Source organism: Corythoichthys intestinalis, chromosome 15, assembly GCF_030265065.1.
Source record: "Corythoichthys intestinalis isolate RoL2023-P3 chromosome 15, ASM3026506v1, whole genome shotgun sequence".
NCBI lineage: Eukaryota > Metazoa > Chordata > Actinopteri > Syngnathiformes > Syngnathidae > Corythoichthys > Corythoichthys intestinalis.
In genome coordinates, this window is record NC_080409.1 from 9,152,571 (window position 1) to 9,166,689 (window position 14,119).

Sequence of the window (14,119 nt, forward strand, 5' to 3'; positions counted from 1 at the left end):
AATGTTTTGCTGGAAAACCTGAGGCCATCTGTCAGACAGTTGAAGCTATAAATAGGATGGATGCTGCAACAAGACAATGATCCATAACATGGAAGTAAATCAACTTCAGAATGGTTTCAGAAAAACAAAATACACGTTCTGGAGTGTCCAAGTCAAAGTCCAGACTTGAACCCCATTGAGATGATGTCGCATGATCTAAAGACAGAGATTCATGCCAGACATCCCAGGAATTTGACTGAACTACAGCAGTTTTGTAGAGAAAGAAATGGTCCAAGAATAGTCCTGATCGATGTGCCAGAGGGATCTGCAGCTACAGGAAGCGTCTGGTTGAAGTTATTGCTGTCAAAAGGCGGGCACAAAATATTAAATGTCATGGTTCACTTATTTTTTCCCCCGTCTGTCATTGTTTGCATACTATCCTCATTAAAATATGAAAACCTATAAATGTTTGGGAAGTTTTAGAAAAAGCAGACACTGTTTTTTCATCTGTGCTCGGAAGCAAACAGAGACCACCTCTCCGGCTAGGTCTCGGACCGATTTGGTCTGCACCAGAGTTCGCTGGTTTGTAGTGCGCACAACCAATTTTTAGGTTTAGTCCAAACCAAGCAGAGCAGGTGTGAATACGCCCTAAATTTGTTGGTAATACAAAGACTTTTCCAGGTGTTGTAACCGTTGCATTTATTTGACCACATGGTTGTCCTTAGATAAACGCCCTGCGAGTGGCTATTAACTGCTTGGCATGCGAAGGGCCAAACGGCAGCCTGCACTTTGGGCCTGAGAAGATTCACAAACTCCAAGAGGACTGTCGTGAACGTCTCATAAGGTCCCGGCATGCTTTTACACACTTCTAACCCAAGTTTGGTGTAATGACAATAAATATTCATGACCTGTTTTTAATAGATTGTTCACCAAGTCTCCTCCGAGGGAAATGATCACTCCGCTGCACTGCGCTGATGCGGGGAGATGGAATCAGGTGCTTTATTATTCGTTAAATCTTAAAAAGCCAATTATTGGCCATGCTGTCAAGCATTGCTGATTTCGTCACAATGACGAAAGCAAACATTTTTTCATAATGATGACGGCCTAAAAATGTGTCCTGAATGAAAAAATTTTAACAGCAGTAGGGCTCCAGCTATCGATTATTTAGGTAATCGATTCATCTATCGATCGGTTCGAATATTCAAATAATCGGAACCCAAACATTTAATGCAATGCAGTATAAATTTTAGGATATGTAAATGGAGTGTTTATGCATGCAATAATATTTATTTTTGGCTCGCTAAGATTACTTTCAAAAGAGCATTAAATGCAAATATAAAATAAAATTCCTGAGTCTTTCTTCAATCGATGCAGAATTAAACTTTTATTTCAAAACAGCAATAAATGCCTTTAAAACTCAGTTATGATGCCTGAGCTAAGCCTCAAACGATATAACAAAATAAATGAGAATATAAGTACAACAAAATTGGCAACAATTGGCTAACTTGCTGAGCAAACGTCTGCTAGCATAAATGCTATATCATGCTAAAGTTTGTCACAATGCTCTTAACAAATTGTTCAAATGCATATTCCCACAAAAAACTGCTAAATATACTTACGAATGCATAAACAAACATATTACAGGCATGAAAATCTCTCACCTTTTGGTGAAATTCGCCGTTTTGAAGTAAAAAAGGGTGACAGACGTGAATTGCGTAGATCCGATGAGAAATTCTTTTTGTGGGGGGGTCGGGACATTTTAATTAATTAATTATTATTATTATTGTCATCGTGTGATTAACTTAGTACGCAAACTGAGCAATTCAGAAATCGGTCCTTTAAAAAATTGACACTTGGACAATCAGCAAATCCTTCTAGATGCTTCGCTGACGAGAACCAATCATCGGCCCAAACTGCGTTCCATTATTCCAATCCCGTGCATTCTTTACGTATACATGGACTGCTTGGAGAGCCTTTGGTTGCATAGCAAAGCTGCTCAAACAAAAAGCAGGCCTTATCCACACCGGGGCAGATCAGAGCGCAGCATACACACTTGCCTGTATTTGCCAGCAGATTGAATTTGGTGAGTAATGGTTTCAATCGTTTTCATATTTTGCGATATAATAAAGTTACTGCCATTCGTTGCAGCTTGCGTTGAACACTGCCAGAGCTAGCCAAATCTCCCGTGAAAAAATAGCTCCCGTTAAATTGCCGTCAAGCTTGTGTATTTAGCGGTAATATAAACGAAGAAACGCATTGTTGAGTCTAATTAAGCGGCATGCTCTCGGATGGAGGGGGGCGCCTCGCATCGCTCCCGTCGTCCGCCTGAGACGCGTTATTTTCGCCTGGGACTTGAGCTGACGGCCGGTGTCGGCACAACACCTGACCAATGAGTGGTGGGAATGATTCTTGCTTCTTAAAGCTTTTCAGAAATACAGTGATCCCTTGTTTCCCGCGGTTAATGGGGACCAGAACCCGCCGCAATAAGTGAAAACCGCGAAGTAGCACCCCTACCCCTCAATTTTTGTGTGCGTGTTCAATGGGAAAAAAGATACATATATAAGACATGTTTTTTTTCACTTGTTTTCCTCCAAAGTATCATTTATAAATGGTTTTTAAGCACTTCAAAATGTAAGAATTATGATAAGTTTTAAACATGTTACTGCCCCACCGAATTATTTTTAGACAAGAATAAAGTAGTAAGAAAATGCTTGGCTTTATTAAATGCCTCATAGTGAGTCTACTGAAACCCTCCGAGGCTGCCGTTTTGTTAAACGATGATTCACACATGTGCAAACTTTTTCTATGATGGATTTTTTTTTTTTTTTATTTGTGTTTTTTTTTTTTTTTTTTCGTTTGAAGCAACTTATTTTTTGATTGAATAATAATAAAGACACAAATGTCCTAGCCAAAATGTGGCCCAAACGCAAAACAACATTACTTCAATGGAAAAAGTTGTTTCAATCAAGAAAAATAGTTTTCAATGTTTTTTTGTCTCAAATTTATTTTTGCAATCAAAAACATTTTTTTTTATTGAAGTGATTTTTTGGGGGATTAAAAATATATATTTTGATTGAAGCAACTTTGTTTTTGATTGAAGCAACTTTTTATTTTTTTTTATTGAATAATAAAGACACAAATCCACCTCCATAGTTATTGAGAGGGAAAGAAATTAAGAAAGCTTTAAAAATAAAAGCCACCGGGGAGTCTGATTTTTTTTTTTTTTTTTTTTTTCAGATTTATATTTCATCATATACTGTAGATATACCTTGTAAGGAAAGGAGATAGAGGGATAAAAAAGGAGTTGGATGAAGCTGCTAAAGGCAGTGCATACCTCATCAGCTGGGTGAATAGCACACTTGGTAAGAATAAGTTTGCGAGGATAGTCGAGTATTAGTGATGCACGACAATACATTTTTCAACCGATATCGATAACTGATAATTTCCTGCCCCTTCCACCCGATAATCGATAATGTCACTCCGATAATTCTATTCAAATATGTGTGTAAAATTTTTAAGTATACAAAGATCAAATGTTACTGTGCAAAAATGTAATTTAGTGCTATTTTTTTCCACATCAAATGTGAACAAGTAGTAAATTCCAACAACTAAACAATGGCAATGACGTTGTGTAATGGTAAGCTTTTGGCAACAATTACTTAGAGAGTAAACACCCAAGTTGCACAAAAATGCCTTTAAAAGTAAGCCATTCCTAACATATATCACATTACTACACTGCAAAAACACCTCCTTAAAACTAGCAGAATTGGACAAAACTGTTGATTGCGCACATTTGGAGGCTAAATCAAGTATATAATTATCGGATTGCATTATCGGTTGAATTTCGTTTTATCTGGATTATCTGTGTGACGTCATAATTGCCATTATCGGCCGATATTTATCGGTGACCGATATTATCGTGCATCTCTATCGTGTATAAAATACAATTATAAACAATTACAATGTTATTTTTCTATAAGATTTTATGCCATTGCTTTATTAATGATTAGGTGCTAGAGTTGTTAAGTATGGATTAGGGCTGCAGCTATCGAATATTTTAGTAATCGAGTAATCGACTGAAAATTCTATCGATTAATCGAGTAATCGGATAAAACAAATATATTTTTAGGTGAAGAGCAATTATAAATATACCGTAAATTCCGGATTACAAGCCGCTACTTTTTTCCCTCATTTTGAATCCTGCGGCGTATGCAATGATGCGGCCAATTTATCAATTTTTCTAACGACCGCCAGGAGCGCTCGAGCATAAAATGCAAGCATAAGACACGTGGAATATGTGTGTCGAGGAAGACGCTAGTTGGCACTCTTACCCGTATTTTAAGTTTGTGCTTTGTGCACGAATAAAAGTAGCAGACCCTCATCTTTGTGCATTAGTAGAATTAGCATAGCCTGGTACTCCAGACTCACCGCTGTTCCAGCTATTGAGTATGGCCACCATTTAGCGGATAAAATTTTCAGAGCGGAGCAAGCCACAGGAAACAGACAGCGGAGTGGACCAATCAGCGACGGGCGGGACGAGGGACTTGCGCGCGGAAGTAAACATACGAGGAGAGCGGAGTTTATTCAACATGTTTGAAAAACACACGGAGAACAGTCTGGCCGTGCCAGGCAAGAATTAGCATATCCGCATCATGCCAGAAGAAATGGATATGATGTGCCGAGTTGAATTGAAGGCTTGGATGGCCAGCGGCGTCAGATCGTTTACAAAAGTGGTCGTATGCGAAGAGCAACTTTTGCAAAAGTCTGACAGCGTGGAGCAGCGTGAAAAAAAAATCCACCATCACCAACGGGTTTCGAAAAGCCGGTCTGCTGCGTGATGAAGAGGACGACACGCTAAGGAGTGAGCTTGAGGAGTCAGCTAAGTGCCGTGTTGCTGGCGCTGTTTGGAAAGAAAAGTTAAGGTATTGTAACGATGACAAATAGTAACCCGTTAAGTTAGGTTGCAATTCTTTATTTTGGAAACTCGTCGAACAACACACGACTGCTGCCTCTAGCAGCCGAAGCACACACACAGACACACCCGCAACAACAACGACAGCGCGTCTCTTGCTCTTCCGCACCTCCCTTACCTGTAAGTCACGCGCTGTATCATAACCCGATTTGTTAAAATATGGTATTTAAACTTGGAAAACTGTGTATTTCTTTATAAATATTTCAGTTTAATATGTGGGCACACGCGGCTTATAGGCAGGAGAGGCTTATGTATGTACAAAATGCTTTTTCCTTTAAAAATGTACTGGGTGAGGCTTGTAATCCGGGGCGCTCAATGGTCCGGAATTTACGGTACATGAGAAAACAAGACATTTCATCTAATCTTGAACCATTTTCAGTCAATCAATGTCTTTATTTTCAATGTATATTGTTGAAAACAGCCAACAATTGCATCTCAGATGCAACTAGAATAAAAAAAAAAAGACTAATTCACTGCTTTCACTCAAAAAACCTTTAGATCTAATTAAAAAAAAAAACTAATATATATATATATATGTGTGTGTGTGTGTGTATACCTAAAAATGCCATTACGCTTGATAACACACATCACTTAAAAGTTTGGATTTTTCCCCACGTGTTTCAATTGAATTTCTATTTGTGTCAAGCCATTTAGTAAACTGTAAGTCCTGATAGGATTTTGAGTGTTGGCAGTGTTCAAAATAAATGTATGATACAGGCTGTATTGGGGCACATTAGGGACCAGTGCTACTTGGTTTTTTATCCAGCAATGACTACTGAGCTAAAATTGATAGTTAGCATTATTGAGTTTTTATTTTACACCCTCATCACTCCACAACGCTATGTTATGTTAAAGCCTGTATGTAAGACACGTTAGCCACGCATCGACAGTGGTCATAATTAATAGAAACCTAGCCCTCCGCAGGGCTAACGTTGCGTGAGCTAGTGACTAACGTTAATCTTATTTATTAGCGCTTAGCGCTCTTTATTAGCGCTTAGCGCTCTACTGCTTTAAGATGGCGGCTGTTTACTAACGCTGCCCAGACGCGGCTTAGTCTGTCATTTAGCATCTAGTTCAACATACATGAGATCTCTATGAGACTTATCAGACGCTACCTGCTATCAACGTAGCATCGTGCGGGCTAGTATTTAGCAACGTCGGCTTCGTTTGTAGCGGCTGTCGGCTGTTGTAAGTTTTTTTTTTGTTTTTGTTTTTTTTTTGTTTTTTGTTTTTTTTGCTTCTTCCTCTACGCACGTGACATCAGCGCGTTGTCCCGCATTAAAAGTAGTCCGAGCAAAACGTGATGCTTAGAGCTGTCAAAATAAACGATTACTCGAGGTGAATAAAATTACTCGGATCAGTTTTTAAACTCGAGTTACTCGAGTTGCTCGAGTATTCGTTTCAGCTCTAGTATGGATAATAATGAAATAATAGTTTTGAGAAAACTGTGCTGTTGGTGGCTCAGTGAGCATCTGATGTAGTTTGTTCTCAGATGAACAAGTTGAGGAAGGAAGTTTTGATGCAGAGGTTGAACGAAGAGGCAGACTCACTGAGTCACAGCCAGAAAGTGTTGATGACAGTGTTGATTTCTATTCACTGTTGCCCCCTCCCAATTAAAGTATGTCACAGTTGCAGCCAATTATTATCTAAAGCTGGTTAAAATTGAAGTTATGTTGTTTTAAGGTGTAGTAAGTACTTGTTCAGGTACTCCTTTTGATCTACGAGCACCCGCCCCTCCACTGGTCTCTGCACGGCCCTGCTGAAACACAGTGCGGTTCGACAGAGCTCAATATTTTGTTGGGTTGTACAGTGTACCGGCACATATTTCCTCCACACCCTTCTCACCTTTTTAACCCCTGACCCATTTTCATACCTGATATTTGCTCAAGCAAAAACATACCTTATGTTCGTCTTGACAAGGAGCAGCTGGATTCAGCCATGTTAGATAAGTTATGGCATATTCACTGTTACCACTAGGGGTGCAACGGTTCAGTTAGCCCACGGTTTGGTTTGAACTTCGGTTTTGGGATCACGGTTTCGGTTCGGTTTGCGTTTTTCTTTTTTTCTTTTTTTTTTTTTTACTGCCTCTATTTTGCTTTTTAAAAAATGAAATAAACACTTAAAATGTAAATGTTTTCGACTGTTAAAATGCCTCTTAGCTCTTTGGCTAGTGTAGTGACTGACTACTGAAATACACACACAGTAGTAAAAAGTTACTTGGCAAAGTAACTGGTGATACCTTTCATGTTTTGTTTTCATTAAAAAAAAAAAAAAAAACCCCAAAAAATAGTAACCTTTGCTATGTTTGGAGGTCATTTAATGTTGTGAATCAACCGTTAAAGTTGATAAAATTGCTCCCGTTTTTGCATTAGTTCCCTTCTGTCTACTTTTGACATGTGAAAATTTTAAAGCTGTTTCATCCTTTAAAGATACTCAAGTCAAGATTTTGCCGATTTAGGAGTATTTTAGATAAAAAGTTGCTTAGGTTCGCTCGTAAGGTTTACTACAACAGAGCCTTTCTGAGAATTTACTGCTCTAAAATGGCGGCTGTTTACTAACGCTAATGAGTCTGTCATTTTGCATGTAGTTCTATATGCATGAGATATCTAGGCGTAGATTGTATGTTGTCGGCTAAGTCAGGTAATATTGGAGCCACCTAGCCTAGTATCGCGTTTGCTACAGCGTCTCAACAAACACTCTTCCCTCTCCGAGTCTCTGACTTTTCTCGCGTCATTCAACCAATGCTAGGCTTGCCACCCGTCCCTTGAAATACAGAATCGTTCCGTAATTGGGAATTAAAAGTTGAGTTCTGTATTGAACCAATACGGAACGCAATTTATTCCGTATTTCACAATTGTCCCTTGGGGCGACCCCGCGCGACCCGCGGCTCCAGCGGCGGGGAGTGGCCCCAGCCTATGCTCGTCTGTCACACACAAACACACACCTGCGCTCATGAGTGCCCACTGAGCCAACAATAATGAACAAAAATGGCAGGAGAGATTAAAGACAGCAAGATAAGTTATCTGCCTGCCCGCTGCTGTCTGCCCTGCACTACGCTCCACTTCCGGGTTCGTTGCCTAGTTACCTCGCTCGCTCTGCTCAGTGCACCGCCCCGCGCGTTTTCAAAACTAACATGTCTCTTCAACATCAGAAGTTCAGGACACCCCACGTCATCCTCAAAAGGGGAAACGTCTCCAAAAAATAGACTGGAGTGGCTTGATAGAGTCACTGATGATGATTATTAGAGCTGGGAATCTTTGGGCACCTAACGATTCGATTACGATTACGATTCAGAGGCTCCGATTCGATTATAAAACGATTATTGATGCACCCCACTCCTTTTTAAAAAATTTGTTTTGTACATTAGTTCCAAAATTGTTCAAAAATCCTCTCAGGCTAAACCAAACTACTATTTCAGTATCAAGTTAACATATAGCAGTAAACAAATATTCAAAAATAACAGTAAATAAAAAAACTCCAGTCCCCATTCTATATCAGCAGCTTTAAACTACTTTCAATTAATTTAATGTTGTGAATCAACCGTTAAAGTTGTTAAAATTGCTCCTGTTATTCCATAATTTCTCTTTTGTCTACTTTCAACATGTGAAAGTTTTAAAACTATTTTAAAGATAGATTCAAGTCAATATTTTACCGATTTAGGAGTATTTTAGATAAAAAGTTAATTAGGTTCGCTTGGAAGGTTCGCAACAACAGCCTTGCAGGGAAGTGTACTGCTTTAAGATGGCGGCCGTTACTAACGCCCGCATCTAGTTTTTTGTAGATGTGCTGGTAACGATACCGAAGCTATAATGCATCTAGTCCTATATAAATGATATCTACCGTAACATAATGTGGCTTGTAGCAGCTTTTCGGCAGCAGTCAGGTATGTTGTTGGTTTTTTCTCGTGGCATGAGTTGAGCTAGAGCCGTGAGTTGAGCATTGGCGTTACCCGAGGGGCCGGGTAATGAGAAGCATGATGTTTAGCTACTCTCGCTCCGTCCCTAATTGTGTACCGAAGACCGCGCGGCGCGCTGAGTGTGTCGTACTTCTGCTTTACTTGGCATATTTCAATAATTGGAATTTGGATGTTTGTGAATCGTTCTCGAATCTTCCACGGCCGAATCGCGAATAATCTAAGAATCGGAAATTTTGCACACCTCTAATGATTATAACGTGAACTGCAAGGCAGGCAGGAAAGCTTTTGCAGTGTCTCACAGAGGTGTAAAACAGCATGCTGCAGGGGACCTCCACAAATGGAATATAAGATCCCAGAAGAGCCTTCGTCACAATTCTTTGTACCTGAAACATCCCCTGAGCTTGATTTGGTATGTTATTATGCTCTTGTATTTGAATAATGTATAGGCTATATTTGTATTTACCTTCATACATCTTGCATTGATAGGAGCTTAGCTAGGCTATTTCAGTTGCTGCTATGGTTGATTATTTTTTAGGAATGTTGATTTTTTTTTTTTTTTTTTTTTTTTGAAACATGCATTTATTATCAATCAATATGGAATCTTATTTTGTTACGCTAACTAATGCTCCTCATTTGGAATTATTCCTAATAGATTAGCAGCAAATAAACACTGAATAAATAGTCCTACTGCAAATACATGCTATCTATTGATTGATTAATAGTGAATTTGACATCATCCCACTCCTACCCTCTAAATTACTGCAGCTGTGGTGACACAGGTATACCACACAGTAAAACGTAGCCAGCCAGAGCTACAATAGTGCTGACTGTGGACACAGGCTCAATCAGAAGATTTTTATGTGATTCCAAAATGGTGAAGAAAATGACTTTGAGGAGAACAAGCAAGAGGCACTGTAGAAACAAGTCCTGGGTCCAAAGGCAGTGGGTGATGTGCTCAATTAAATGCTGGACTTCATAGAGAATGGTGACGACTCAGCTGCTGTAATTGTAGCTCTCCTTGAACATTCCCTTAAGAAATTTGACTCGTCAATGGATTACGTGACCGGATTCAGTGCCGACAACACAAATGTTAATTACGATATTCACAACTTCGTTTTCACTGACCTGCAGAAAAAAAAACAATCTGCTGCTAGGAAACTGCCATGCCCACAAAGTGCACAATACAGTTTTTCATCTAAAAATACATACATTAGTATGCATTTTAGGAGTTTTGGGGATGCCCCTTTTTTCGCCCGTAAGGCTTTGGGCGCGAGGGGGGCGTCCCTTATTTCTATTTCTGAAAGGTGGCAACCCTAACCAACGCATTGTCTCGTTGCAGAAACGGTGACCAAATCCGAACGGATGAAAAAAAAAACCTTAATGCACGAAAAACGTGCAGATTTTGAACGTAACGTACGGCGTACACATTTAAAAATGAGTGCTCACTTGTACAAATTACGACGAGACCGTACAATTTGAAACGTATGAATTCTAGTGGACCGTCACAGTTAGGTAGTAGCACTCTGTAGCACGGGACGTCCAACTATCAGTGGTCAGGGCGAAACTATGTGCTTTAGCGAAATCATCTTCGATGGCTTTGCGTGCCATTTCATAAATGTCGGGGATTACATTGTTGGAGAAATATGTCCGCAAGGGAACAATGTAACGCGGATCAAGCGTTGCACATAAATTAACGAAGCCCGCCGTGTGTTTTCACTGGTGTCATCGGGGTTGTCCTACCCTGAGAAAGTGATATCTGTGGGTGATGCCGACTGAGGTGCCGGAGTCATGTTATAAAAGTGTTGCCATTAGCATGGGGAACAAGCGCTGAGCAATACTTGCAGTTTTCTTTCTTCAATATTTTCTCTCCCTAGTCCACGGGGAAACCAAAATGTTGCCACACCGCAGATTTGAAAGAAGCCGGTGCTTCCTCAAAATTCGGTCTCGCCACTCCTCCGCTCGCCATAGCTATTTGTTTTCTTTCTTGTTTCACTTTCACTTCGCTCGTAAGCGAGAGAGGGCGTTACTCGGCTTCTATTACACAGGTGCTTGACAGCTATCCGACATTTACTTGCGGGGCGGAAATTTCTCCACAGCGGTGCTTCACGTCACACACAGGCACACAGAGCTCGATCAATTCATTCCACAAGCGTTCGGAATACATTCATTACAAAACCGAAAAGGCGCGGTTCATAAAGGCGTATTGAACCGTACAGGGCGAACCGTACGGTTCGGCTTTGAACCGCAAACCGTTGCACCGCTAGTTACCACTAGAGGGCAGTGTATCCACATAAATCAATAAAACTAAATGCAACACTTTCAAATAAACCGTTATAACATCACTAATTAAACGAATCCTCAAAGGACAAAAATTTGATTCAAAGCTTTTTTTCTAATTGAATTACTCTAGTTAATCGATTAATTGTTGCAGCACTACTTACGAGATGAAAATGATAAAATTTCTGTCATATGTTCACAATAGGGGTGTGACAATACAGATAGTCCCCGGGTTACAACATACCTGACTTAAGTTATTTCGAGTTTACGATGCTGTTTTTGTCTTCAGTCGCGTTTTTGTTTGTTTGTTTGTTTGTTTGTTTTAGTCGCGTAACCGTGTCTTGTTCACCACCTTGGCATTGATGGTAAGTACAGTGTAATTTTTCAATTAATTTTGTTATTTATTAGGTAAAATTAATCTAAATGGTTGATCTGTAATTGCTATGCATATCTGGTATTTCATACTACAGTGGTATGAAAAAATATCTGAACCTTTTGAAATTTCTCACATTTCTGCATAAAATCACCATCAAAAATCTGATCTTTGTCAAAATCACACAGATCAAAAAACAGTGTCTGCTTTAACTAAAGCCACCCAAACATTTATAGGTTTTCATATTTTAACGGATAGCATGCAAACAATGACACAAGGGGGGAAAATAAGTAAGTGAACCATCACATATCATATTTTGTGCCCCCCACCCCACCCTTGGCAGCAATAACTTTAACTCGACGCTTCCTGTAGCTGCAGATCAGTCTGGCACATCGATCAGGACTAATCTTGACCCATTCTTCTCTACAAAACTGCTGTAGTTCAGTCAGATTCCTGGGATTTCAGGCATGAATCGCTTTCTTTAGGTCATGCCACAGCATGTCAATGGGGTTCAAGTCTGGTCTTTGACTTGGCCACTCCAGAACATGTATTTTGTTCTTCTGAAACCATTCTGAAGTGGATTTACTTCTGTGTTTTGGATCATTGTCTTGTTGCAGTATCCATATTAGCTTAAACAGTCTGACAGACGGTCTCAGATTTTCCTGATGAACTTTTGAATGCATTCTTCTATTAATGATTGCAAGTTGTCCAGGCCCTGACCGTAGCAAAACGGTCCCAAATCATAATGCTCCCACCACCATGCTTAATGGTGGTGGGAGCATTTTACCTCCACACATGACGTTGTGTGTTACTCCCAAACAATGTAACTTTTTTTTTTTTTTTTTTTTTTTTTTCATCCGTCCACAAAATATTATGCTAAAACGTCTGTGGAGTATCCAAGTGGCTTTATGTGAACATTAAACGAGCATTAATGTTTTTTTTTTTAAGACGGCAGTGGCTTCCTCCATGGAGTCCTCCCATGAACACCATTCTTGGCCACATTTTTACATATATTTGATGTGTTCACAGAGATATTGGACTGTGCCAGTGATTTCTGGAAGTCTTTAGCAGCCACTCTAGGGTTCTTTTTTTACCTCTCTGAGTATTCTGCACTGAACTCTTGGCGTCATCTTTAGTGGACGGCCACTCCTTGTGATAGAAGCAACAGTGCCAAACTCTCCATTTATAGACAACTTCTCGGACTGTAGATTGATGAAAACCCAGACTTTTAGATATGGTTTTGTATCCTTTCCCAGCTTTATACAAATCAACAATCCTTGATAGCAGGTCTTCAGACAGCTCTTTTGACCGAGCCATGATGCACAACAGACAATGCTTCTCATCAAGACATTTCTTACCAGGTGTGTTTTTTTAGTGGGCAGGGCAGCTTTAAACACTCATCAGTGATTGGGCACACACCTAACATAAAATGTTTGGTAAAAATTGGTTTCAATTGCTCTTTAGGTCTCCTTAGGCAGAGGGTTCACTTATTTTTCCCCCTTCTGTCATTGTTTACATGCTATCCTCAATAAAATATGAAAACCTATAAATGTTTGGGTGGTTTTAGTTAAAGCAGACACTGTATTTTCATTTTTGTGATTTTGACAAAGATCAGATCACATTTGATGGTGATTTTATGCAGAAAGAAGAAGAAGACGTGCTGTGCGCATTCGGTGGTTTGGACATAAGTTGGCAGTTTACATCTTGTTTTTAATAATGGTAGCAGTTTAGACAGACCTGCTCCTAATTTGGTGCTGGTATCAACCTGGTTTTGATTATAATAGACAATAAACTAAAAACAATGTTTGTGAAGTTCAACTCCTCATGACAAGTTTTGATTTTTTATCAACTAAAACATTTTGATTAATCATTGACTAAGATGGAAAAGACTACATTTTTATCCAAAAGATGAAGACGAAAATTAAAATCGCTGCCAAAAACATGTTTTCAAGCTACATTCTTGCTCTTTGTGCTCCGTTTCTACAGGCTGAGCAGTCACTCCGGATGGACATGACAGAAGTCGGAAGTGGAAAACTGAGAGGAGTTCTCTTTGAGCTACACCCCCTCATTCTCCTTAACAACTGAGCACGTAGCAATATATTTTCTTTGTTCATTCATCTTCCACTTGGACTGTAGTTTCTGTTTGAAGAGTCCCAAGTGAGGTTTAATTCATTTTCCTGTTCTTTTCAATGGCACAGAAGAATGTTTTGTTGTTGTTGTCCCATGTTGGTTGTTTTGCAAGCAGTTTGGTGGGCATGTGCCAATAAAAAATTGTTTCTTCCAACAGATGGCACTCACCGCTGGTTGTTAAACCTCGTGACCTGACACGCACACGCACGTAAACAAAACACGTTTACTAACACAAAATGAGTGCTGATTCTTGAATGAGTTGTAGATCTTCTGAGCTCATTATTTAGAATACAGTGGCACCTCTAATTAAGAAAATAATTGGTTCTGGAAGTCTCGTAAACTGAAAGTTCCATAAGTTGCGGAAGATGTGTTTTCCATGTAAATACCCTCAGTCGTTATAAGCCCCCCAAATTTAGACATAACTCTTTTCTAAAGCATAAAAATACATCAAAACATGTAAAAAAATTCATGT

The 14,119-nt window shown here is 39.5% G+C and overlaps 1 protein-coding gene across 1 annotated transcript in view; it reads left to right on the forward strand.

The window, feature by feature from the left end:
- The window catches only part of tdrd9 (tudor domain containing 9), a 99,344-nt gene extending 85,519 nt beyond the window's left edge, over positions 1-13,825 (forward strand). Inside the window, exons 33-35 of the mRNA XM_057859260.1 lie at positions 705-823; positions 901-973; positions 13,504-13,825. Of these exons, the coding sequence (XP_057715243.1) occupies positions 705-823; positions 901-973; positions 13,504-13,602 (291 nt within the window). The 3' untranslated portion in view covers positions 13,603-13,825. The remainder of the gene's footprint in view (positions 1-704; positions 824-900; positions 974-13,503) is intronic.
- Positions 13,826-14,119: the final 294 nt, after the last annotated feature.